The following is a 27,207-nucleotide window of genomic DNA, read 5'->3' on the forward strand; positions in this document are numbered from 1 at the left end:
CCCAAGGGTTAGAGATTGGGCAAGAAAATTTTCTCCGTCATGTGAGGTAGGGTGGAGATGGGGCAAGACAAAATCTTGCGGGGTGGGGGCAAAAACCCCATCATTCGGACTCGCACCGCCCCATTGCCATCCCTACCGTCCTCAACTGGTTTTAGATGTTTGTCTATAAAAAAAAAAAAAAAATAATAATAATAATAATAAACTGCATTGATTAGGAGAAAGAGTCATTATAATTTAGGCTAAAATACAAAACCTACCCCCTATGTTTCACCATAATTCATTTTAGTACTCTAACTTTGCTTTTGTTCAATTCAGTTCTCTATATTTTAAAAGTATTCAATTAAGACCTTAGTTAGTATTTCATTAAACTGTCTGTTAACTCTCATTAAAATTGCATTTGTTTTGGTCTTTCACAATATTTAATTAATAACATTATTATTTTATTATTTCTTTTGAAAAAGAAGATAGAATTTTATATATAAAAGTAAGAAAAGACTGAACAAAGAAGCCTAGGCCCAGCAACTACGAATTGATAGATGATACCACAGGGTCACACTATGAATTCTCAATCCATTCCCCTAGTACCAATAAGAGTTTGGAGCTATTATTAGAAGATACCAGTCAATAATCCAAGAACTTGAAAGTGATCTTGTTTGAAAATTGAATCGTAAAGAAATATACTTTCGAATTAGTGAATCTAATTTCTGCAATGACAAAGACTGAGTAGGCCTACATCCTTGTTATTTCCTTCAACTTGCTAACAACTACCTAAATAATTTGAGTCTGAGTCAGTCAGTGCTTTAATTTTCTACATTGAGGTGATTGTTGAAGAACACCGATTCATGCACATTCATATTTTGATTAGACCTTTATTTTTTTGCAATAGATGCTGAAACATTAATTCTATGAAGTAAAGATAGTTGCATACTAGAGAATGAATGCGCGTGAAAGACTTAAAAGGAAAATGCAAGACTAGACTTAGCATTCGACGCATGAATTTTATGTTAGGACCCTATTTCTACATTGACATGATATGGATTGATTGGAGCTATATCGTTTGCATTGCCTTGCTAAAAGCAACCAATGCATTATTGAAGGTATCTACTAAAATATCTAAATTTCCACATTCACATGAATTGGTGTACTTTTTAAAACTTTAATGGAGACATGCCGTTTAGCGTACTCAAATTGCATTTTCAAGTCTCAAGTAATAATTCATGAACAAGGATGATTGAATCCCAACAAAAATGTTTTAAAATTAGAAAACCCCTCTAAAAAGTTTGTTTCAGCCATTGATTTCGGTGTTAAAATTGAACTAACCCAATCTAGCAAGTGTATCAAAAAATAAATAAATTTTAACTTGTAACTTTAAGTGAGATTAAAATGTGGGTAGACGTATAGGTGTAAGCAATTTTTTTTTTTTAAAAGGAAATATTGGCAATTGTGTTTGTGAACAGTTAAAAGTCTTAAGTTTTAAAATTTTAGATAAGTTAAAACTTAAGACTTTTAAAGTTTAGTTAAGGAGTAAGAGAGATTTCTAAACAATTTTAAAAGTTTTATTTTTTCAAAAAATAAAAGAAAAAATATAAGGATTAGAACGTGTATGTGGTGGTGGACATTTGTACTTTGTATTTGTGTAGAAGTTGAGTATTTTAAATTTTAAATAGGTATGCTAAATTTTATGAAAATGAGGTGAATTCTGTATTTTTAATTTTACAAAGAATTTTTTAAATGACTTTTATACCCATATTTATTTATTAGTTTAAAATAATGTTAGGTAAAGCTTAAGCGTGATTTTGAGAATTCAGAGAACAGGTAACTAATTTTGTGAATCCACGACTTCCTTATTTAAGGTTAATTTGCCAATCATGCATAAGTCCTACAGAAGATATATATTCTATTACCGGCAATTATCTAGAAGTCTACAGAAGACCCAAATCAACGATAATGACTATTTTCGGCAGAAGTCCAGGCGTAGAAGCTGGAAAGTAGCAAATCACGTCTATAACTGATTGATTTCTTTTTTAGTTATTTCCTTATTTGTATCTTAGCAAATCACATCCTTAATTCATTTAGCTACGCCACAGGGCCCCAACCTTCCTATGCATCATATGTAGTCCCAATGTCCCATCCCACTCTATTAACATTTATAATTAAAAAAAAAAAGGAAAAAAAACATTGTTTTATTCAGTGATAGGCAATTTTGAAGTGATCGACAATATTGTCTTAACGAAAGGAATTTCTTCAATAGATGACGCGTGAAAGTGACCCTGTTTGCAAATTGAAACTTGGAGAAATATACATCTTTTTTTTTTTTTTTTCCCTTCAACTTGCAAAAAACGTGGTAAATAATATGGGTCGGTCATTACATGCCTTATATTTCCACATTGAGGTGATCGTTGAAGAACACCGATCCACATTCATATTTTGATCTAACATAGTTTGCACATCACAATAGAATACTTGCAAACAAGAGAAAGAATGCATGTGAAAGACTTGAAGGAAAACACAAAACTTGAATTAGCATTTAGCGCATGAATTTAAGCTTGGACTCTATTTCAACAATGACATGATATGGATTTAGTAGGCCTTTATTTATTGCATGCATTTCCTTGCTGAAAGCAACCAATGCATTATTAGAGGTAACTAAGAAAATTTCTAAATTTCCACATTCACATGAATTGGTGTAATTTTAAACTTTGATGGAGACATGCCATTTAGGGATGGCAATTTTGCCCCGCCCCGCAAAGGTGGTGGGGCAGGGATAGGGCAAAATTTTAGCCTCGCACCACGGGGCAGGGCGGGGCGGGGATGGGTTTAGACTTTTTAGACCCACCCCGCCCCATCCCTTCCCATCCCCGTCCCACCCTGCGTTGCTAAGGGTTATAATTATAAATTTTTCATACCCTAAAACCCTACTATTTAAACAAACATATCAATCTTAGCTTATTTTATTCTACCCAATTTGGTTCTTTGCCTTTATTTTGTTATGTGTTATACTATGAGATTTTTTTTTTTTTTTTTTTTTTTTGGTGATTGTCTTGTTAAACACTTGGATGTATTATTCATTTTTTTTTTTCTAAAAATTGATTTGATTTGATAGGATAAATTTAGTTGTAATTTTAATTATATTTTTATTAATGAAATAGCTTTCATTAAAAAAAGTGTACTAATTGTAGGGCAAATTAACAAAAAAAGTAGGGTTTTACGGGGTGGGGTGGGGCTTCGCAGGACCCTAAGGGTCGGGGATGGGGTGAGAAAGTTTTCCCCATCATGCGGGATGGGACGGGGATGGGGCAAGACAATATCATGCGGGGCGGAGACGAAGACCCCATCCTTCGACATGTAATATTTTGCAATTAGCATGAGTAATCTACAATCTGTAATCGATATATATATATATATATATATATATATATATATATATATTTTGAGAAATATCTGTAATCTATATATAATTGAAGATATTGGCTTTTGGTTGGCCTTAAGATATTTTGCCACTTAAAATTTTCAGAGCCACACAAATTCACAAGTCAATATTTTAATTAAATTTAAATTATATTGTATATTTAAACTCTTGATTATAATTTTTTCATGTTATATTTTATCTATATATAAAATAATAGGTGAAGCAGAGATAAACTCAAATTACAATTTCAAATTAGATCTCTAATTTTATGCCACTTGTCCAAATTATAATTTCAAATTTGAACTCTAATTCTGTGACGTGTCTTTCCTCAATCCGTCTAAAATTAAGTAGGATCAGATTATGCTGTGCTCTTTTTTTTTTTGGGTGAATAAAACATTCTGCTTCTCACGTCCGCGTATTTTCAGGTTCACCTCCCCTTCTACAATAATCAAAACCCAAAATCCTTCATCTCCTTCAATATACAGCTCCCCTCTTCTTCAATTAATGCTATGGAATTTCAAAAGAATATCTCGGTGTCCATGATGCATGTATTTCTGTATCTTATATAGGTAGAGGTTCTTCATCTATTACGATTGTGCTTTTCTTCACAATTTTAAAGGTGCTGCTCTGCAAAACGAAAGGTTTGATTACTCCTATTCCTTCGTTTTTGTGAATAAGCAAATGAAAACACCCAAAAAAAGAAAAAAAACTAAATATCAGGAAATGTACATAAATTTAAAGGAAAAAAAAATCATATTCCCAAATAGAGAAAAAGATATATGAAAAAGGAAGAAAATATACCTGAGTCTTGAGACTAAGAAGCTGATCCGTCAGCATGAGAAGCCTCAACCGATGGTGGACAATGAGGCGAAGCCGTGAGTGTGGTGATGAGGCGGAGCCACCTCTTCAAGCTTGCCCTCTGTCCAGTGGCGGAGCCACCTTCAAGCTTGCCCTCCCCAAAAAAACTTCAAGCTTAATGTAATTTTAGCAACTTACCTAATCTGCACCACCATATAGTTGCAGACAACACCTCTAAATCTCCAGCATCCTTTTTTTTTTTTTTTTTTGAAGAGAAATCTCCAGCATCCTAACTCTTCTACCTTTTTTCTTCCAATCCTTCTTTCTTTATTTCTTCATCAGTTCTTCTGTCATTTTTATGAAGCACAGAGAGTGACTTTTTGATTTTACCAAACATCATTTATCAATTACCCATCCTACCTCCACCACGTGTATGGTTGAAAGTTGAAACTAGAAGTCTCAAAATTTAGAGTCCCTAAGTGGTCAGGTAATGGCATGGGTCATAAAAAGTAAACAGTAATTAATAATTATATATATATATATATATATATAAAATAAACAACAAGCTTAACTTTATAACAACTAGACGGTTGTGAATCAGGTAGAATTTTTTATAACTTTAATTTTTTATTTATTTCCTTTAGTCATGTCTTCTGTTTGTGGCAGTGTTTAGCCTGCTTCTTGTCCTATAGCCTAGGCGGATAGTGGCTCATGACCCTATTCTTATACTTTTGTACTCTTGCCACTTTTTAATATATCAATTCTCCCTTCTTCAGTAAAAAAAAAGGTAGAATTTTTTTTTTTTTGGGTAGAATCATCAGGTAGAATTTCACATCTTTATTTTGTGTGCATTTTTTTTTTTTTTACATGCGTTTCACGCCAATATTTTTACTGTTCATTTACTATTGCAGTTACTGTTTATAAATACGCAATATTTGATTGATAAAGGGTCTTTAAACAGATTATTGTCTTAATAAAGGTCATCTATGTTTTTACAATTCATGTCCTTATTTTGTGTGATTTTTTCCCTCCAGATTGTCGTAAAATTGGAAAACTCTATTGCGAACGAACTGAGGCTTTTTAGCTACTACTTATTTTCTTATCAAAGGTCAGCTCTTTTTTATTGTTTATGTTATTATTATTGGTCAATTATTTGATAGGTTGTTCATATTCTATTTATTAGAGATATAAATCTAGACTAAATATGTGTTGTAGTGTAAAGTCTAAGGTTCCCATTTGGTAGAGTAGTTTAAGAACATATTTTCAATTTTTATATAACAATACATATATTTTCACACATTTTTTCACCAAGGTTCATCTTTCTGTGTAAAATATATATACTGCTAAGTTTTGTTAACTGAGCCTTTTAAACATAAATAAACTCATGATTAATAATATATTCATTCCCGTGCAGTAGCACGGGGCTACATACTAGTTTAAATAATCTTATAGACAGTTCTATATACAAATCCAATCAAAATAAAAAACTATGAATAGTATTAGAGATACAAACTATTTTACAAAAAATTTTGCACACTGCTAATGTGGTAAATGATTATTTGTCAATAAAAAAGTAATATTAATAGTGGGTTTAGATAAAAATAAAATAAAAAAGTTAGTCACATCAATAATTTGTAAAAATGTTGTAGTTTGTGACTATAGTATTACTAAAAAACTATTAATGATTACTATAATTATATATTTAATAGTACTAAATAAAACCATAATTATATGTAATAAATACCTATTGATGATTACCATAAATTTATATTTAATAGTTTCATATAAAAACAAAATCATAATAAATGTCCATAAGTAACTATCATAATTATCATATTCATATTTAATTATATACAAAATACAAGAGAGATAAAAACAATTTTTTAAAGATAAAACCATATTTTTTTAAATGATAGAATGGATAAAACCATATTTTATTAAACATTGGTTATTGATTAGGTAACATATATAAAATTGAAGTTATTTGACTTTTGTCTAATTTTACGATATCCTGCTATATAAGCTTTTGTGGTCTCAGAATTTTACAAGTCATTATTATAAAAATAAATATTAAAACCCTCAATTATAATCTTGTCACATTAAAAAAAAAAAAAAAAAATCTTGTTACATCTTATTTCTTCATTTTTCAAGAAATTCATGCAACGGAAAATCCTAATTTTGAGACGTTCTACTCCAAAAATATTCTTTTAAATTAAGGCATTAGTGCTTATTTCTTTAAATGATATAATGGATAATTCTATATATAAACATGATCAAAATAAATGTCTATTAAATATTAACGTTGAAAAATCACAAACCTTCTTAAATTTGACACCTCATTGGTTAAAATATTGTATTCCCAAAGCTCTTTCCCTCTTTGAAAGTTAAAACAAAGATTTTTCATAACAAAAATTTTTCTTCGACCAATAAGATGGTGGATCAGGCAAAGAAACTAGATCCAAAAAGTGATATTATTCAAGGAGTTACACATTTTCCAGCAGGAATTCTGGAGAAGTTACAACTTCCCAGCTCCAAAAATCATTAAGGATTTTTAACTTATGCAATAATTTTTAGCTTTTTTTTTTTTTTTTTGGACCCCAATAATTTTTAGCTTTAGAAACTACTGGATATGGATGAGAGCACATCACGGTGAAAGGACATTGAATGAGTCACCATTTTTTTAGATGCTATGAAAATGTACTAAAGATCCAAAACTAACATTGAATTTGCTGCTACACGATGAAAGGACATCAATTTTCTTCATCGATCCCGAAAATCGTTTTTGGAAATCTTTATTTTACATCAATGAGATGTTTACTGTTGAGGTGTCAAATCTAAGGTACGTAATTTGTGATTTTTCAACCAACAATCTGAAAAATGAAAAATGTGTGAAAAATGAGTCACTCAAACCTATTTTCTTAATAGTTACCATAATTATTTTTTTAGAAGCAATTACCATAATTATCAAATTTTATATTTAAATAAAAAATAAACAGAGAAAAAACAATATTTTGTTAATTTTTTTTGAATACATAACACGTAAGTTTGTAAAAGCAATTAATAGCGTGTGTGTAGGGTTGGGTTCAAATTATACATAATGTAATTCTAAATAATGTTACACCACCTAATAACTTATTATTCAATTTATATTTTAAAAATCTAATCGTTAAATTACATGTTCTATATGTTCTTAACATGCATGTCAATTTTTATGTTAATCGGATGTAATTTGTCATTCGATCCATAAACTCATTTTTTATGCATTATTTTAAACTATAAAAACTTGAATTTAAATAATTAATTGATGACATGGCTATTGATCTTTGATCATCTTTAAATTTTGTAAGTATGAAGAATATACGAAGATAATGTAATCTAGCAATAGATTTATCAAAATTCACATCTAATTAAAAAATATTAAATAGTGTAACATTATTTAAAATTACACAAGATGCAACTCGAATCTAACTCATATATATATATATATATATATAACAGAAAAGTCAAAGAAACCGAGTAGCAACTTGCAATCTAAAATTGCTGGTCAGCAACAGCATGCCAAAGCAATAGACCGGCAACTTGCAATCCAAAATAGCTGGTCAGCAACAGCATGCCAAAGCAATAGATCGGATTAGATTATAACTATTTTTTTTTTCTTTTTTCGGGGACAGATTATTAACAACCTATCTGGACCCTCAAAAAGTTAGGCAAAAAATTTGGAGGCTTGGATTTCTCTCATCTGCTTTGCGTTTAACCTATAAAAAGTTTTTTTTTTTTTTTAAAAACCCTAAGTCTTTCCATTTTTAATATATTATACACTACTATATATATAATAGAATTTTTGAAGCTAACAATTCTATCTATGGTAAAATATGTATTTAGTTCATATCTTTACATCTCTTTACATTATATTTTTAATTTGGTCTTTAACTTTTTATCTCTTGAATGAAAATTGCTAACGTAACTAATAATCAAAACTAATTTTATTTGTTTAAGACCAAATTAATACAATTGAAAAGTTACGTACTAAATTAAAATCTCTATCAACCAAAAAAAAAAAAAAAAAAAAAGTCTTTAGGGTCCCAAAAAAAAAAAAAAAAAAAAGTCTAAATTAGGGTCTCTTGGATGTTAAAGGCGCTTTATAAGGGATATGATTGATAGGGATATAAAGATACGATACATACGCACGGAGTGGTAGATAAGGTACCCCACTGGCAACGTAGCCTAAAAAGAATGGTGTAGCATTGGATATATAATAATAATAATTCATCATCTTCTATTGTGATTCACTATTTGTATTTAAAACGCCTTCAACTATCAAAAGCTCTCCCCACGTTTCTCTGATACAAAAAATTCCTAGTACTAAAAAATTAGTGCTTTTTACTGTATTTCTTTACTCTTTTGTTATAAATAGTGTCTCTTCTTTCATATTTTGGTAAACTCAAAAGTCCCAAAAAAAACCAAAACCAAAAAAAGCTTATTTGCTCTTCCTTCTTATTCTTCTTAAAGTTTCAGAACTCAGAAGCCTAATTCCTTCATGGTTTCTCTCTCTCTCTCTCTCTCTCTCTCTCATACACCATCTATTTTTTTTCTCTCATGCACACAAAGGGTTTTGATATTAATGTTCTTCTCTTTCTTTTAACGTTTGCAGGCACAAGCACCTGACTTAGGAGGTGTTAAATATGAAGAGGTAAGCCTGGTTTCTTTTTTTTCTATCATATTATATATATATATATATATATATATATATATATACATGTGTGTGTATTGAATTCATTGTTGATTGTTTGCTTCATAATTTTGCAGGACTACATAGTGAATTCCCGTGGATTGAAGCTTTTCACGTGTAAATGGATTCCAGAAAATCAAGAACCAAAAGCCTTGATTTTCTTATGCCACGGATATGCTATGGAGTGCAGCATCACCATGAACAGTGAGTTTTTTTGTTTGTTGGTTTGTTTGTTCATTAATTTTATATGGAAAACCAAATAGTAATACATAGAACAGCAAATAAAAAGTATTCTGATATAATTTTTGTGATTGGATTAGGTACGGCAACCCGGCTTGTGAAAGCGGGTTTTGCAGTTTATGGGATAGATTATGAAGGCCATGGGAAATCAGCAGGACTGCAGGGCTTAGTTAAGATATTTGACAATGTTGTGGATGATTGCTCTGATCATTTTACAACCATATGTGGTCAGATTTTACTCTCTGTCTCTTTGAACCTTAAACAAAAAAAAGCATATAGATCACAAATTGTCAAAACGTATGTGTTTGGGTGTTAAATAACCGATTTTTTCAAAAGCTTAATATAATTATATACTTCATTCACATCCTTCACGTGTAGGCTCAAATTTTCTTTTTTTTAATAGGTAAGACTCAACCCGTATAATTTTAAATGGACGGTGAAGGAAAAGAGATTGAATTTAAGAGTTGCCACTCTCATATCATGTTAAATTATCAATTGTCTCAAAAATTTAAACTATTAGTAAAGTTTTTAGCGTCGAATTCTATTAAATGGTTAGAATTTACTCAGTTTTTATCACCTTGAAACCAACTAGGAAATTTTAGAGAATTTCAATTATAATTCAGCAATAAAGTCTTAGTTTTTGTCTTTTTCTGGCTTTGATGGGAAAAAAAAGAAAAAAAGAGTTCAATATTGTGATTCTAATTAGCCTTTTTTTTTTTTTTTTGGGTGTGGGTGGGTGATATACAGAGAAGAAAGAAAACAAAGGGAAGATGAGATATTTGTTGGGTGAGTCCATGGGAGGTGCAATGTGTCTGCTATTACACAGGAAAAAGCCTGATTACTGGGATGGTGCAGTCCTGGTTGCCCCTATGTGCAAGGTATGAACTTCCATTGTTCAATTTTTTTTTTCTTGTGGGGTTCAATTTTGTCCCGCTAGTTTTTGAGTGTGCTGATAAAAGTACGTATATGGTCCTGTTGCAAACTACTCTGTAGTTTCATTATTTATCCTTATACAGTGTTCATTTGATGTGACCTCTTATCTTTATGTAATATTGTCTTGAATTTTTCTTAGGAGAGTTTGTTTTGAATTTTTTTAGAGAGTTTTAACTTATAATGTCTGTTTTTAATGATAATTTTTTATTATCAAATCAAGATAATAATCAAATTTTAGTGTAAATTGGACCCTTAAGAATTCAACTTAAGCTAACAGTTTGTCTTGAAATTAATTGTTATTAGAGAGAGTTTTTCATATTTTTCACATTTTTTTTTATACGCGGTTGGTGATACATAACTAGCACAACTTTTTATAGGGCCATAGGCATAGTTTTATCTCTCTCTTAGAAAATAAATCCGTGTGTGGTTAGTCAAATATAGATTGCAATTATTTTAGACCATTAACTATCTAGTGGGTCCTGTCTTAAAAGAAGTAAACTGTTGATAAAATAAAATAAAAAATAAGCCTTAGCTGAGACGACTCTCCTTCAGAACCAAACAAAAGCGAGTCCGCGATTTCTTGGGTGACACTTCTATAACGAAATAACATGGCATTTAGTCTCTATCACCAAGTTTTAAGGACTAAAAAATTCATCTTTTAAAACGGTATTACTTGACCAAATCAATTTAAAAATAGTAGTGATAGATGATATGAGAAATGAGAATATGTTGAATGTTCTCTTGGAATAGAAAAATCTGGATTGTCAAAAAAATAATAATAATAATAAATAGAAAAATGTGGATCCAATCGTGAACATTGATATTCCAACCCATGGTTTGAATTTTTCCAATAATTAGTTAGCCTCTAGATTCAATCCTGACAATTACATAAAGTTAATGACCATTTAAATATGACTTTATTTCCCATCAAAAAAAAAAAAAGAAGACTTTATTTTATTTTTAATTTGTTTTCAATTTTTATATTGTACACAGATTGCTGATGACATGAAGCCAAGTCCAATAGTCATCTCTATTTTGACAAGGCTATCCACTATTATTCCAACATGGAAAATAATTCCAGGACAAGATATAATTGATCTTGCCTTTAAAGAGCCCGAGATAAGAGAACAGGTATATATCTCCTGCTTTTGTTTTTATTTCCTATAAATAATAAAAGGGAAGAAAATAGAAATAGTTTATATTTAGTAACAAATAACTGAATAAGTTTTCAACTTTACTATGCCAGTGTGAAACTGAGTGTTAATGATAACATTTTAATAGGTAAGAGCCAACCCATATTGCTATAAAGGGAAGACTCGCCTGAGAACCGGATATGAACTTCTCAGGATCAGTACAGACATCGAGAAGAGACTTCAAGAGGTTAGTTCACATTTCTATTTTTGGACCTACCAAGTCTTTTTTTTAATTATTATTTTCTGTTCTATTCTATAATCTATTAGGAAGTACTCTAGCATAAACTGATCATTGTCTATAATATCAATTATTCAGTTACAATGAATACTAAGAAAGGTATATAAAGAGATTAGGAGATAGAGTTATACATGAGTTGAGAAATATAATTGAGCCTATTGAACCTATGCGCATAAACCTAATACCTCTAACAATTGTCGACTCTATAAGACATTGTACATTTTGTTAAAAAAAAAAAAAAAGAATTTGAAGAACTTTTCTACTGTATGGAAGCAATTGGACAAGAGCATGAGTTAACATGTGTTTTTCTTTGACCTTTGTTAGGTTTCATTACCATTTTTAGTTCTGCATGGTGAAGAGGATAGAGTGACTGACAAAGCTGTTAGCCAACAGCTTCATGAGGTGGCTTCAAGCACAGACAAGACCATCAAAATGTATCCAGAAATGTGGCATGGTCTACTCTATGGAGAGCCACAACAAAACTTGGACATAGTGTATGCAGACATTATCAGCTGGTTAGAGAAGAGATCCACCTTAGGAAACTCGAGGTTGGAGAGGGAGCATAAGCATGAAAATGACCGATCTCTCAAAGACTAACAATGTGCCTGAAAAACAATAGCACTGCTGTTTTAGTGGCCAAAATTTAGGGTGGATGGAAATTAATTAGGCAAGAGTAAGGAAAATTTTATGCCTGGTGAATTGAATATTAAATTTGTTTATAGCTCAATTCATGTGTAAAAGAGAGCTTGTCAATAAGTGTGCCCCAGGTTTGAAATACAGATACTATTGAATCTAAAAAGGAAAGGCTAGACCTTGGAAATTCATTACTATTTCTATTACATATTTGTTTCTTATTGAAAATTATAATTTTGCATTTTGATCTTTGTTTTGCACCTACTCTCATTTTTGTGGTTTGGAGGAATAACACTCAACCCCAAATCTTAAGATACACAAACCCCTCTTGAGGTTCAGGGAATAACACTCAACCTTAAACCCCCAAATCTTAAAATACACAAACCCCTCTTGAGGTTCAGGAAATAACACTCAACTCTAAACTTTAAGATAAATTATACTCCATTTCCTTAAGGTTTAAAGAAATCAATACACTAATTCTCCTGTTAATAATTGTAACAAAATATTCTAAATTTTAAGAGCATTCGTAATGGAAAATAGTATCTTATCTTATTTTACCATCTTAAAAAACTATTTTATCAATTATACCATACCATTTTACAACACACCCAACATTTCAATTTTTATTTTCCTATTCTACTTATCAAGATAATATATATTACCCACTAAAATAATATAATATATTTCAATACAACTTTCCCTCTCTCTTCCACTTTATCAATTAAAATATATTTTAATTTTTACTAAAGTGCTACAGTGCCATCCTACATTTAGGATGGCAATGTAGCACAATTGCAAAAAAATTATAATTCTAGCATTTTAATGTAGGATGGCAATGTAGCACAATTGCAAAAAAATTACAATTCTAGCATTTTACAAGTCCAGTTGCCAACACGTTTTTGTACCTTGATTGTACTTTTCCCTTACATTTCCCATTTGGGATTGCCAATGGAAATGCTCTAAAGAGACCCCTTTGATCAAAACATAGCCATGATTATTGAAGGCTTTCTTTTGGTTAAATATTGAATATATGTTATTATTATAACGAAAGGACTATTGTGTTAATTTGCTCAAACTTCAAGAAAAGTGAGTGTCATTTTCCTCCGAATCTTAAGAAAGATCGTGCAATCTACCAAAAATAGAAGAAATAAATAAGCTGGAATCGAACAGGTGCACTCTTTCTTTTGACAACCATGCCTACAACTACAACCACATCCATACCTACAGCTACGTTGACATTTTTCTTAATGTACTATTTATTAATTATGATATACGTTATTATAATCTAAAGGTTTCAACTAATTTAGCCCCAAAAAAAGGTTTGTGAATGATTTCACCAAATATTTAAAGAATGGGGGCTCTAAACACACCAGCCAAAGGGAAAACAAAAATAGAGGAAAAGGAAAATAAAGCATAGCTTTTATAGTGATAATTCAGTTGGGAGAGGCTGGATTTGAACCCTTAATATTTTTGTTAAAAACACCAAAAGATGCCAACTGAGTTGAGTTACAAAGCTCTTGGCAAAAAAACATAACTTTTATAAACTCATTAGGCATCAGACTGCATTTTAATCGATTCCCACAACCATTTTAAATTTAAACAATAATGCTAGTTACAAAACATATTTATTTTACAATGGTTGAGGAGATATGTTATAATTGGTGTATAATAAAAGCAATGTTCAATGTAAGTGATGTTACACGTGCACCAATCACAACTTGCCACCTCAACAAGTTGCAAAAGTTTTTTGTCTCTGAAACTGAAAACACATTACAGACAAAGATTGCATGCTACCCATTCTTCTAGATCACCATAAATTGCTAGCTGAATAGCGTTAAAATTGCATGCTCAGAGACAAAAGAAACAGTGTATGAATGTTGATTGTTTCTAACTACAGCAGTGTCTCATTGTTCAAATTCCAAACTAGGTCGGACAGTATTCTCACATTATGTGATCCTGCAGGTTTATCTTAGTTTTTACAACTCCGATTAGTGACAAATATAAGTTCAGAAAAATCTAAGCGCTGAGCAGGCCTTACACACATTGACCAGGCGAGAATACCAGTAACTTTAACATACAATCCATGAAAAGAACAAAGTCAACGATATATATTTTTTTTGATAGGTACAAAACGACGATAAATTATAACTAAATACAACAAGAAAGGCTGTCTGGGATTACCAATATGCTTGGCTTTTCCCAACATTGGGTGATTGCGTCTCCGTGTCTTGTTTAAGAATCAGACAACATTCATTTGCCTAGCATCTACTGCCTCCTCAGTGCAATTACAACAGCTAATCTACGTAGATCAATATCTAGAACAATAGCCTGCATATACAAAGTACAAACAAATTATGGGTAAGATTTGGCCATTCTTAAAACCTTAACTTGGTACTATTATTAGGTTTTATTCAGTTTTCAGTGGTCTGCACTCTGCAGTTTGTTTACCATCTATATTTATTAAATTTAATTTCGTTCTACACCAATGTCATAATTCTGTTAGACTCGTAGTCCAAGCAGCATGTATAAGCTCATATAATCTGTCAATTTTTTCAGAGTTGGAATGAGAAGATAGCCAGCAGCCTAAAAATCTTCTTTCAGAGTGTCATTGCCTTCTTGCCTAGGAGAGAAGTGTGAACACTAAGGTTTGATTACATATGCTTCCATTATTCTTCTTCTTTCTTTCTTTCTTCCTTCATGAATTGAAACCAGAGCGGAAATTCTGCCTAAAGTAGACTAAAATCTAAAACCTTGGGATTAACCCCATCAAAGCTTCTCCTAGATTTCTACTCCATTAGTACATAACAGTATTTAAACCCATAACATATCACACCATAACCAGCAAAAGATAGCACAGTGCAAAATTTAAAGAACCCAGCAAAATTGTGCCCCAAAAGCTGCACTGTTTTGACACAATGTCAGGACCAATTTGCTGGGTTCACCAATGTCTAATTATTTATATAAAAAAGAAGAAGAAAGAAAGCTATATTGATAAATAAATAGAATGAAGGGGAAAAAGGCACCTTTAAGTTGTTTTTTCCTCAAATGATCTTATTTCGAACTTCTTCAAGTTTCTTCAGTATCTCTCCTGGAGTTCTGTCTAATTCATCTGCAATTTTTCTCTGCAAATCCAGAGGCAGTGTAGGGAACTGCTCACATAGATCCCCATCGATCACATCCTGCCAAATATATATACTCGCTCAGTCACAAATTGTTAGCCCTCTATTCCATTCTGGGTTGTTCAAAAATAAAGTCCCATTTGAAAAGTCAACCTATAAATTTTCAAACATACCATTTACTTTAATTAAAAAGTCAGTACCTCTCTTTTGCTAAAGTTTAAATTAGGAATGGTAGTTTTGGAAACATGTACTTATTTTTTAAAATGTAAAAGACAATTTTTTTTTTATAGGTATGTAAAAGACAATGTTTTAAATGATATTCCCTTAAAAAGTTGGATTGTCTAAACAAGCCTAACAATAGGGGAAGGAGGGTGTATATATATGAAAGGAAGCAAGCTGGAACGGTCAAAATTGATCCAATTAATAACTGGAAGTTAAACATGATCACCAAACACTGCTAACATTTTGGATAAGAAGCTATGTTCTAATATTATTACGAGTAGGATCAGCATCAATAGTAGTAATTATAAATAATTTTAAGGCAATGGTCAATAGCTCATACACAGACCTGTCTTAAACTGTAGTAACAACAACAACATCATCAATAGTAGTAATTGTAAATATCCTAAGGCTATGGTCACAGTTCATATACAAACCTTTCTTATACTGTAGTAGCAACAACAGTAACAATAATGTTTTCGCAGTAACATTAAATTGATGAGAAATAATTCAACTGTCCTTTGAAATCCACAGGTCACCTCCAAAGAAAATTTATATTTGTACATATGTACATATGTACGTGAGATAAGAACTTGACTCATTCCAAAAGCCACCCTATTAGTGGAATCTTTTCCTTGCCCATATAATAACTCTAATTTTCTCCACAGAAGAGATCAAAATATGCTGGATATCAACAGCACATGCTCTATATAAGAAATAGCAGACTGATTATAAACACCTAACGTAAAGATATACAAGAATCTCAAACATCTTTACTAAATTGCAAAATATCATTGAAGAACAAATAGCAGTTAAATAGGATTATCCTGCACGTATGGTGGTTATATGGACAACAAGTAATATAACAGGAAGAATAAAAGAGGCATATTACCTTAACCGGAAAATATGCAGATCTATAAGCCATGTGATCTCTTCCACACAATGGAGGATTATCCTGCCTCAGATGCATCTCCAGGTGAGAAAAGAAGTCAACATCATCACGGGATGTGAATGCTAGCAATGCCCCCAAGCTCCCCATCACTGTGCCATATATGAGGCACTCTCCACCTCCTGGAATTAGAGATGCCTTCTGCAAGCAGGTGACAACATCACCGACATGAAACTGCACTATCTCCTCTACCTTGTTCGGAGCTCCATTCAACTTCCCCTGCTCCCATTTTATCTTCCCACCGGTTGGATCTTCTTCTATCTCATCTGAAACATCCTGTGGTAATCTCACAAAATAGACATTCCCAAACTTGTCTGCCCCTGCCATGGTGTCAAAGTCTATGTGGTATGATGCAGTCAACCATCTTGGAACACTATCATCAGCAAATATATACAGTTGATTCTCATCCCGTCTGTACTTGCAGTAATGGAACGACTGCAGAGAAGACACCGAAAGCAGTTATAGAAAGCACTTCCCAACACCCCACTTTCAGTATACACCACAAGCAATTAAAAGACCAGGATACAGATTAATTCCACCTACCCAACTAGTGATTAGAATGACCACCTGATGGTATGAATATATATCATATATGGTTTACTATCTATCAGTCATTAAAGGTCTGATAAATTGCTAATTATTCGAGTGCTTAATGTATTTTTTTTTTTTTGGATACGTGAGTGCTTCATGTAACTCAAATTTTGAATGTAACAAACTCAAAGATATAAATAAGAAAAAGAAATAAAACCATACCTCTTGAATGTCACCAACGTATATCCGATCACGGTAAGTGTGAATAGAGACAATAGTGTTGGGGAACAGCTTGTTCTCACATTTTCTAAGCAATCTCCTCTTGCCCAAATCATATAATCTGAGCACAGGCCCTATACCAGCAAGTAATCTTCCCTGAAACTGGCACAAAGCAGTAGGAACACCTTCCACTTGTGTCTTGTGCAAAAGTTCAAGGGATCTTCCATCCTCTAAAAACCTATAAATATGAATAAAACCAGCAGTTGAACTTTTTTTGGGCCAAAACTGTAGTCCTTTTGCTGTGCCAACGGCTAAAAGAGTTCCATACTCCTTATCATGGAAATTCACAGTGCATATGCTGAAAGCAGCTTCATTCTCCTGAAGCTCAAGCAGACAAGTTGTACTTGCTGTCTTTGGGTCAAGAACTCTGATGCAAGAAACCCACCTCTCTGACTCTGCATTGGGATAGCCATAGTTCTCATCTGAGAGGGGATCATCTTTGTCTTCATCATCACCACCATTCTCCATCTTCTCTGCATTTCCATTTTCACCTGTTCCAGAAGCCTCAAAGCACTCCTTTTTTGCAGCTTCGCGCTCTTCAGCCGAGAATGCTTTTTGATCACTCTCAATAATTACCAACAATTTTCGCTTGGGTTGAAGGACAAACTTTCTTGGGGTGTACCTAAGGGGAATCACAGTTTCATTAAATGTTTCACCCAGTCTCTCAATTGTGAAAACCCTCAAAGCATCACCAGCAACAGCAACCACACCTTCTGCACATTGGTCGGAGGCAAATGATGCTGCATATTCAAGAGTCTCATACGACAGGGGTGTTAAAAGAAAATGTCCTTGGTGAATATAACCAAGCCAAGGTCGACTTGATAAGCAAAGCATTGCACGCTTGCCTCTTACAATAATAGAAAAGAGCTTTGGGGCTCTCAGTCCCAAGAATCGAGAACGGGAATCAGAAAGCTGACCAGTCACCATATCTACAACTGTTCTGAACAAAACCCCATTCTGTAGACCAGCATTAAGAAAAAGGCTTGCAGGATGATCAGCACCATCTTCCCCACCTACTGATGCCTGGACTTCAAGAAAAAGAAGAGATTCTGGAGCTGAAGAAACACTTTGTACACTGAGATCCTGCATACCTTCGTCAGGGTCCAATGTTAATATACGAATCGTGTTGTCATATGAACCAACTGCAAGGAACCGGGATCTCTGCCTTCCTTCAGGAACAGGGGCAATGTCCAAACAAGCCACATCACCATTCATTTCATGCTTATCCACCTCAATCAATTGACCAGTGATATCCACCTCAAAATACACCAGTTCACCCCCACTAAGTGCAATGACTACTTGAAGTCTGTTAGAGCCAACCTTGGCAATTGTCCTCTTTCCAGGAGCCCTCCACTCATTGATACGTCCATCCTCCCTAATATGCCTTATGCCATTGGGATGAACTTGCATGAGAGAGTCATCACCTATCAAAGAAACAGCAAGTGAAGGAGTAGTGTCAAGAAACCCACTATCACTAACTTCTTCAACTGTCTCACCAATGGAAAGAACAAGAGTTGCATTTGAGAATGACACAACAATGTATGCATCAAACTCATCAGTGACATTCTTTTTAACAGTCCAAACTGCACTTGGTACACCAGGAAGCTCTGACACAGCCATTTCACTGATAGCTAAACCAGGTCTTAATATTCTGAGGGATGAACGAGGACCCCGCCCACAAAGTGTAAAAATCTGAGGCGTTTCTTCTTCAAAGAGATTTACAACTTTCATGTCCATTATTGGACACAAGCTCTCAACTTGGTCAATCCTAAGAAGGTTCTTAAGTCGTCTGGGCTGGAAAAACACTGGCTGGAAACCTTCTTCAGTTTCCATCAACGAAGCCGACGAAGACTCCACATCGGCATCATCACCTATCCCCTGGAACTGATAAAAAGCATGATTCCCAAATTCTGAAGCAGCAAATAAGTGACCCGACTTCAACACACACATGGAAGAAGTAACTGGAATTGTATCAAAATACTTAATCTTCAATTCCGTAACGTGGTCATTGTCATGGTCCAAAGTAACCTTAAAAATATCCCCATACTCCGTTTGCAACAGAAAGAAGAACATCGCTTTCTGCTTATGCGTAGCTGCTGAAACAATAAGAACCCCACGCTCGGCAGGCAAATCTGCACGCCTAGGAATCACAGCCCTAAGATCCGGGTGTCCCTGATTCTTATATATCACAAAATTTTCCGCACAAACCAACACGCCACTAGGCCCATCCCCACCTCCAGGAACAGTAACAAGCATATTTGCACCATTATCAACAGCCTCAGTCCACTTCCTAGACACATGGTTAAGCCCTAAATCAAGCTCATAAAAAGTCAAATTCTTCTGAGCATCACCTGCTGCCATCCCAGTCGAATCCTGGTCTGCCTCCGAGTAATCCAACTCAATGGCAGCAAATATGGGATTATCAAACCCACAATCCACCCCACAAATCGAATACACTATTGTATGCGACTTATGCGCCTCCAAAGGAGACGAAATGGTAAGCCTAGCCGCTGTATCCCTATTCAACACATAAACAAGCTTCTGCTTCTCACAAGCCCCAATCATCACAGCCCTACCTTTCGGATCGATACCCAAGTACTGACCCGGAACTATTCTACGACACCCAGATTTCCCAAAAGTTTCTTGGTGAATTTTATCGAACACATTCTTTTCCTTATTGTATTCAAGTATCACAATCCGACCCGAGTCGGAACCAACAACAATATAGTCTTTCTGAGACCCAGTGAGCCTAAACTGAGCTAAAGACCTAATTGCACCGAAAGTTTCGACGGAGAGAAGGGTTTGGATTTTACCGTTATCGTCGGGTCGAAGAAGCTCGAGAAGTTTGCCGCGCGCGACCACGATCTCTTGGGACTTGCCGCCGGAGAAGCTGCCATTGATGGCGCAGACTATGCCGGTGGCTCGCTGGAGAGTGAGACTGTAGAGGTACATGGTTTAGGGGGAAATTTTTGTGAGCTAGGGTTTTGAAATGCGAGGGAAAATTTGGGGATTAGGGTTTTAGAGAAGGGGCATTTGGTGGTTTTTGTTTTTGAGAGGGTTTTGGAATTGGGTTTTTTGGGTTGTAATTTTTTTTTTTGGATAAAATTTGGGTTGTAATTGTGAGGGAAGAAGAGTGTGCTAGTGTGTGATAAACTGGTGATTTAGAAGTGAGTTTAGAACCCTAGTGGACTTTTTGGTTTTGGGGGATGAGAAATGGACCAAATCAAATGGTTTCTGGGTTTGTTTGAATCAGACGGCTGAATTTGAACTACTATTGGTGAGATGGGCTTTATATAGGCTATAGCTGTTGAACCGAAATGCATCTTCACATTAAGATGGGCCCAAACAAGTAAGAACCATATTCTCAAATAAGGTATTAACATTTATGGTAAAACTAAGACATGAATAATGACACATTACTCAATGATCAAGGCAATATGAGTCCAAAAAGTTTTGGATTCATTGTTTAGTTATTGTCTTATTGAAAGAATAAATAAAAGACTCATGAATTTCAGTTAACCCAATTAATAAAGTTTATTGTCATCTAAGAGATATGGATTCAAATGTTGCATGTATAAAAAATCAATTAGTGTCTTAACATAATGATAAAGAACAATCTATTCTATATAAAATATAAAAACTGAAGTGTGGCATTTATTGTTATCATACTCTTTTCGATTTCACTATGGCAGTGTTTTGGTCCAATTCTGTCTACTTTAGTCCAATTCGGTCCATTTGATGAATGCTTTAGAAGAAGATGTTTGTGTAGAAAGATGAGCAACTTTATTGAAAATTATGTCACATTCTTAGTGTAATGTTAGTAATTTTTTGATAAAATTACATTTTTTATGTTATTAAAGTCTTACATTTTTTTTTCTAATATAAGTGATGAATTTACTTATATTTACTTCTTCTTTAGGTCGTGGGTTGCAATTAGCAATTGGTAAAGTCTCTTGTCATATGCCATACGTTAAAATTATCTTTACTTCCTCTTTAGATCATTTAAGACATATAATTGATTAACCCTTTGTAAAAAGTACTAGAAACAAACTCTAATTATACATTAAATTATTTATAAATTATCATGCCCTATATAATAATTGAATGTAAAATGCATTATATTTCCTTAGAAAAAAAACTACTAAATGTAAAACACTTTCAAATAACAAATATAGATAACTTAATTTAGAAAATCTAAAATATTATATCAACTATACTTTATTAAAAAATAATCTCATAATTTTAAAAAAGGTGTAAGACTAACACTTATAAGTTTCGCCTACTATTTTCATTTTTCACTTATTAAACAAACAAATTGTCAAATTTTTTTGTACATCTATGACAAATGGTTCTCAAACCAAGTTCTAATAAAATAGAACACAAAGCCAACGAGTCCAGCCTCACGCAAATCTATGATTAGTTATCATAAAACCAACGTTGTAAGTTCAAATTTATCATGTATATAAATATATATATATATATTAAACACACAAATAAAAGAGTTGTCTTAAGAAACAAACTAGTTAAATTCATCTTGTAAATAAAAGAATTGCTCTCACACCAAGGACAAAAGTAAAATTGCTCTATTATATAAATTTGAAGGAGGAAGGCAACATTTTGCTTATTCATCCCTCAATTAAGAGGCCATAAGATGATGAAAAAAGCAAAAGAAAAAAAAGGTCCATAAGATATTGTTTAGATTTAGACTTGATAAAAATACTAGATCCACAACTAACCACCCCAACTAGATCTAACCAAACCAATTCTTCGAGCCCTACCCTTTTATAAAATGAATTGTCTCACTGCAAAAGCAAAAGCATTATTTCCTCATGAAAATGGCCAAGCTTCCCTCCATGCTAACCATAGCCTTTATCTTACTTTTATTCATGGCCATAATCAACCACTCATCTTCAGCTAGAACTCTTGGCAATCGAACCCCAACCCATCATAACCATTATCACAAAATCACATTTCTAATGAGAGACGTGCTCAATGTGACTCACCACCCCTTATCAAAACCCTCAACCACTAAAGTCACTGGTCAGCTGCCTTTCCAAAAACCACTAGGATTTTTCCCTCCTATTGGAGGAATCCCCTTAGACAATCCAACAATTCAAGGCACAGGATCGTCCACTCAAACACTTGGCTTATCAAGCATTGGTCTATCTTTCCCAGCTAGAGCTACTCTTCAAGAATTGGAGTTTGGGACAGTAAAAGCAATAGATGAAGAAATATTTAAAGGGCCAAGAAACATGTCACCTATACTTGGAAAAGCACAAGGGATATATGTTGCTAGTTCAGAAGATGGGAGTAGCCACATGATGGCCATGACAGCATATCTTGCTAGTAGTGACTTCAAAGATGGGTTGAGATTTTTTGGGGTGCACCAAACTGATGTTCCTGAGTCTCATATTGCAATTATTGGTGGCACTGGGAAGTATCGGGGTGCTAATGGTTATGCAACAGTTAAGGCTGTGGATGTAAGGTCTCATGTTGATGGGGAAGGAAAAGGAACCAATAAGGTCATTTTGTTCAATGTATATCTAAGTTAGTGGGAACTTTGGTAGCCAAGAGACATATCAATTTTAAGCTAAAGCTTGTGCTTTCAGCTGTTACATTTACATTTAACTATACAGTGAATGTTTTAATTGAAAATTGGGTTATTTGGATCATTTTGTTTTGAGTAAAATTTTGAATATATCCAATTTTGGTCATGGCACTTGAAAACCTATCAACTATGTATTCTTTGAATGTTGAAACTAGCAAATTGCTGGAAAGATTTAAGATGTTTACGGCAAATTCATCAATATTTTGTTAATTTCTCAACTTCTCAAGGCATACAGTTCTGCAGAAAATGCTAATGGAGAAATTTTTAACATACTACCATTGTTGATTAATGATTAGCATCAATGAGCTGTTTTTTTTTTTTTAATTAATGGAGAGGTTTTGTTACTATTGAACAACTAAAGCTAGCTGCGGCTTCAGCTTAACAGATATCACTAATTTACTTAATTAATTTCATATTCATGGATTTTTTTTTCTTTGGTCTTGCTGCCTAAACTTCCCTAAAAGAGAAGGCTTCAACCGGCTTTGAATTTTTAATGGCCTCATTCTATTACCTTAGAGCTTGAATGGAATTTTCAATATTTAACATTCCAATACATGATTCAAAGTAACAGGTACCAAAACTCACTAATCGTCACCCGAAAAGAGAAAATGGGGAAAAAAAGAAAGAAAGAAAGAAAAAGAGTATTAGGTACCGACTGTATTAGGAAAATTTTCTTGTAGTGGCCCTATGCTTCTTTTAGACAAGCTTCTGCTACACTGAATCAGTTTCACAATTCCAATTAGCCTCTTCAGATTCAGAAAGAATGGAATATCGTAAATTGAAATTTATGAAGAATAACCAGATAATGGATCTTTTTAATGGCACTATATGCAACGAATACTAATAAAATTGTGATTTTTTTATTGGTAAAAATTATGTGAAAAGTTACTTAAGGCAAGGTGTATGAATTAATTCACCTCCATTCTCTGCAGGTCATGTAAGTTGTTAGTGCACACCTAAATATGCACTAGACTGCTGCACAATTTATATCTTCAGATCCTATCGCTTCAATGTCTCACTGGTCTAAATGCAATGCACGTAATTTCCCGTTGTAAAATGCTCAAGATGGTGGTGCGGTTGATGGAAATGCCAAGTTCCATTCAACTTAATAATGGTTGTATAATCTATGATAACTTCTAACATGTTAAATTCAGTGACTTTATCCTAGTTCGAGATGTATCAAAATACTAGCCATTGGCAAAAATTGATATATACCATGGCATTGATATTGGGCAACTCCTCTGCTGCAAACAACCTTGAGTTCCCAAAAATTACAGATACGTAGTGGATGCACAGATACATTTCCTATGTTAACAAAATAGGTCCTGAAAGGAACTTGATTTGCTCAATTATTAAACAAACAGAACCCACCAATTCATTATCATTAGGTGCATGATTTCTCTTACCTTCTTGAAGTTTGTTTTGGTTTGTTGGGATAAGTATTATTTAAATGTTTTTGCTAAACAAGTATTGTTTAAATGTTGTAAGTTAGGAAGGGATCCAATCAATTTTTACGAGGAGGCCTTGTAACACTGATCTACTCCACTAGAGTCCCACTACCTGTTTTTGAAGTTCTATTATAAGATATTCTGACAAGAGTCCCCACTAAGAAAAAAGGTTATCCCATGGTTCAGTTTATAGTCAACAGCACTATACTACTATAGTACTCATATATCGTCAATGAGTTAGGTGTTTCAACCAAAACACACCCTGGCTAGGGGAAAGGGTATGCAACAACTCCATTACATCAGCTCCACTTTTCTCTAGAAATTCTCCTCACAAAACTCTCCTAGACTATATATATACCCATAGAGAATTCTCCCTAAGCAACAAAAGCACATTCAAACATTCTCCTTCTTCTTCTTCTTCACAACCCAAAATGGCCAAACTTTCCCTCCTCACAACCAAGACACTCAAAGCCACCATGTACCTCTTGTATCTAGCCATCACCCTAGGATGTGCCAACTCTGCCAGGATCCTTGATGAGGTGGACACACAACCCCCCATCCTCCCTAATCCATCTCAATTATCCAATCCTGCCACAACAACTGTCCCAAATGTAACTCCAACAGTGGGTCCCACCACCACATTGCCAAGCGGCCAAATCCCTGCCACCACCACCGCTCCCACTACTGTAGTCGATGACACTGACTCGCCACTACCTGAACCTGAAACTCCTGACGCAAACACCACACCCGTGGCACCCGTAGTTAGTCCAACTGTCGACCCAGTTGTTGACACACCACAACCCGAACCTGAAACTCCTGACATAGACACCACACCTGTGGCACCTATAGTCAATCCAGTAGCCCAACCAAATGTTCAAGTACCCAACACCATTCCAACACCCGTAGTTGGCGTGGCACCTGTAACTAGTCCCACCACCACCACCGCCGCCGCCGCCACATCTCCAACTGTACCAACTCCCGTTACCACCGCCACCTCAGCAACACCTGGCCCACAAATTCCCCCACTAACCTTCTTCATGCACGACGTCCTAGGAGGGACCCACCCATCAGCCAGAGTGGTCACGGGGATCATAGCCAACACCCAAATCAACGGCCTACCTTTCTCCAAACCCAACGACAACATCTTCCCAGTCTCTGGAACGGTCCCACTAACAAACGAAAACCTCAACGGCCTCCTCAACAACAACAACAACCTCCCATTCCTCGCAGGTCTCAACGGCATTGGACCCCAATCCTCCACCACCTTCCAAAACAGCGGCAACAACGCCATCACCAACGGCGGAAACAGCCAGCCTTTTGTGACGGCAGGCCAGTTGCCATCTGGGGCTTCGCTGCAAAAACTCATGTTTGGATTGTTAACTGTTTTCGACGACGAGTTAACCGAAGGACAGGAGCTGGGTTCAGCTGTGCTTGGTAAAGCTCAAGGCTTTTACTTGGCGAGCTCGTTGGATGGGACGAGTCAGACCATTGCTGTGACGGTGTTGCTTTCACATGGTGGTGGTGGTGGTGCCGGTGGTCAACAACATCATGATCAGACGGTGGTTGAGGATGCGATAAGTTTCTTTGGGGTGCATCGGACGGCGTCGCACGAGTCTCAGATAGCGGTGGTTGGTGGGACCGGGAAGTATGAGAATGCAAAAGGGTATGCCACGTTGGGGTCGCTTCATCAGGAGGATCAGCACACCACGGACGGCGTGGATACCATCTTGGAGTTCAGTGTTTATCTTTCTTATTAGTAGTATTACGGTAGTTTGTGGTTGTTGTTGATTGGTGTGGCTGTTTTAGTGTCTGTGTCTGAATTTCAAGTATCTGTATTTGTATGAGAATGTTGTTGTTTATATATTAAAAGAAAGTTTGGATCGTTTTGGGTATCGATTTGAATGAGTATGAGCAACGTAGTCTAGTATTTCTCGAAGGGGCTAATGCAAAGTACAAGCGTACAACATAAAATCTCTTTATCAATGGAATCAAAATTTGAAATAGCCAGCGATTAAGAAGAAATGCAGGATTCGAAGCCAATCCACTGTATTAGGAAATAGAAAAGCTAATAAAAAAGATAGTGCATACTGCATATCTCTTAATGCACACATAACTGTGACTTCAAGTTAAGGTTTTGAACTTCAAAACTGTATTTCTCTTGTTTTTTGAGATTACACTTATGTAGGGACGTGGCACCCAAAACTCAAGGCACAACACTGGGCCTAAGATTTGTGCAGGCCCAAGATGTACCTTTCCAAGAAAATGAGCTCAATTTCATAAGCCCGTACCCTGGAAACCGACCTTATAGGGCCCATTACCCTCGATCCAAGCATGACCGGACCATTTAAACCATCCAGGATAAATGTCCATAGACACAAGGGCATCCCATTGAAGTACGAACTATATTCGAGGATGTCCAAAATGCCTAAGGCATACCATTGAGGTACGCCTAATGTTTGAGGAATATGCCCTCCAAATCTTTCTGTTGAATCCATAGCGATCCATCTTATGTAATTGCATTCAATGCAACAAATAACTTATTAGAATAAAACAATAAGTCTCAAAAGTCTTTGTTTATCATAACCTTAACAAAAGAAGAGCCTGATGGGACAAAAAAGCTGCCCAACCATATCAGGATTGCACCTATTGTGGCACAAGGTGGAGAAGAAAATAAGAACCACGCACATGATAAAAATGAGGAAGAAGGAGAAGAAAAGTATTAGAAGGAAAGAAGACAAACAAGTGTGTGAAACATCAGGAGTGAAAATTGTAACTGAAAGGAATAATCTGAATAAGAGTTTTCCTTTTTTAAGTACTAGTATGAGTGTAAGTTAAATTCGGGATTCTTGTTCAAACTTCTCATTGCGGATTGTTACAAGCT

At 34.5% G+C, this 27,207-nt stretch overlaps 3 protein-coding genes and 1 pseudogene across 3 annotated transcripts; 3 read left to right on the forward strand and 1 right to left on the reverse strand.

Moving 5' to 3' along the window:
• Positions 1–8,524: 8,524 nt before the first annotated feature.
• Positions 8,525–12,379, forward strand: LOC126697384 (caffeoylshikimate esterase-like; annotated as a pseudogene).
• A 1,651-nt stretch (positions 12,380–14,030) lies between these two features.
• Positions 14,031–20,520, reverse strand: LOC126697385 (spliceosome-associated protein 130 A). Its single transcript, XM_050394367.1, has 4 exons — positions 17,214–20,520; positions 16,404–16,895; positions 15,197–15,352; positions 14,031–14,501 (listed from the first exon to the last, which is right to left on the reverse strand). Exons 1-3 carry the CDS (start codon positions 20,220–20,222, stop codon positions 15,215–15,217), a joined length of 3,639 nt encoding a protein of 1,212 aa, XP_050250324.1. The 5' UTR covers positions 20,223–20,520; the 3' UTR covers positions 14,031–14,501; positions 15,197–15,214.
• A 1,585-nt stretch (positions 20,521–22,105) lies between these two features.
• Positions 22,106–22,822, forward strand: LOC126696557 (dirigent protein 25-like). Its single transcript, XM_050393275.1, has one exon. It carries the CDS (start codon positions 22,106–22,108, stop codon positions 22,820–22,822), a length of 717 nt encoding a protein of 238 aa, XP_050249232.1.
• A 1,886-nt stretch (positions 22,823–24,708) lies between these two features.
• LOC126697386 (dirigent protein 24-like) lies at positions 24,709–26,220 on the forward strand. The gene has a single exon (XM_050394368.1). It carries the CDS (start codon positions 24,758–24,760, stop codon positions 26,081–26,083), a length of 1,326 nt encoding a protein of 441 aa, XP_050250325.1. The 5' UTR covers positions 24,709–24,757; the 3' UTR covers positions 26,084–26,220.
• Positions 26,221–27,207: the final 987 nt, after the last annotated feature.

This window comes from Quercus robur, chromosome 8 (genome assembly GCF_932294415.1).
Source record: "Quercus robur chromosome 8, dhQueRobu3.1, whole genome shotgun sequence".
Taxonomy (NCBI): domain Eukaryota; kingdom Viridiplantae; phylum Streptophyta; class Magnoliopsida; order Fagales; family Fagaceae; genus Quercus; species Quercus robur.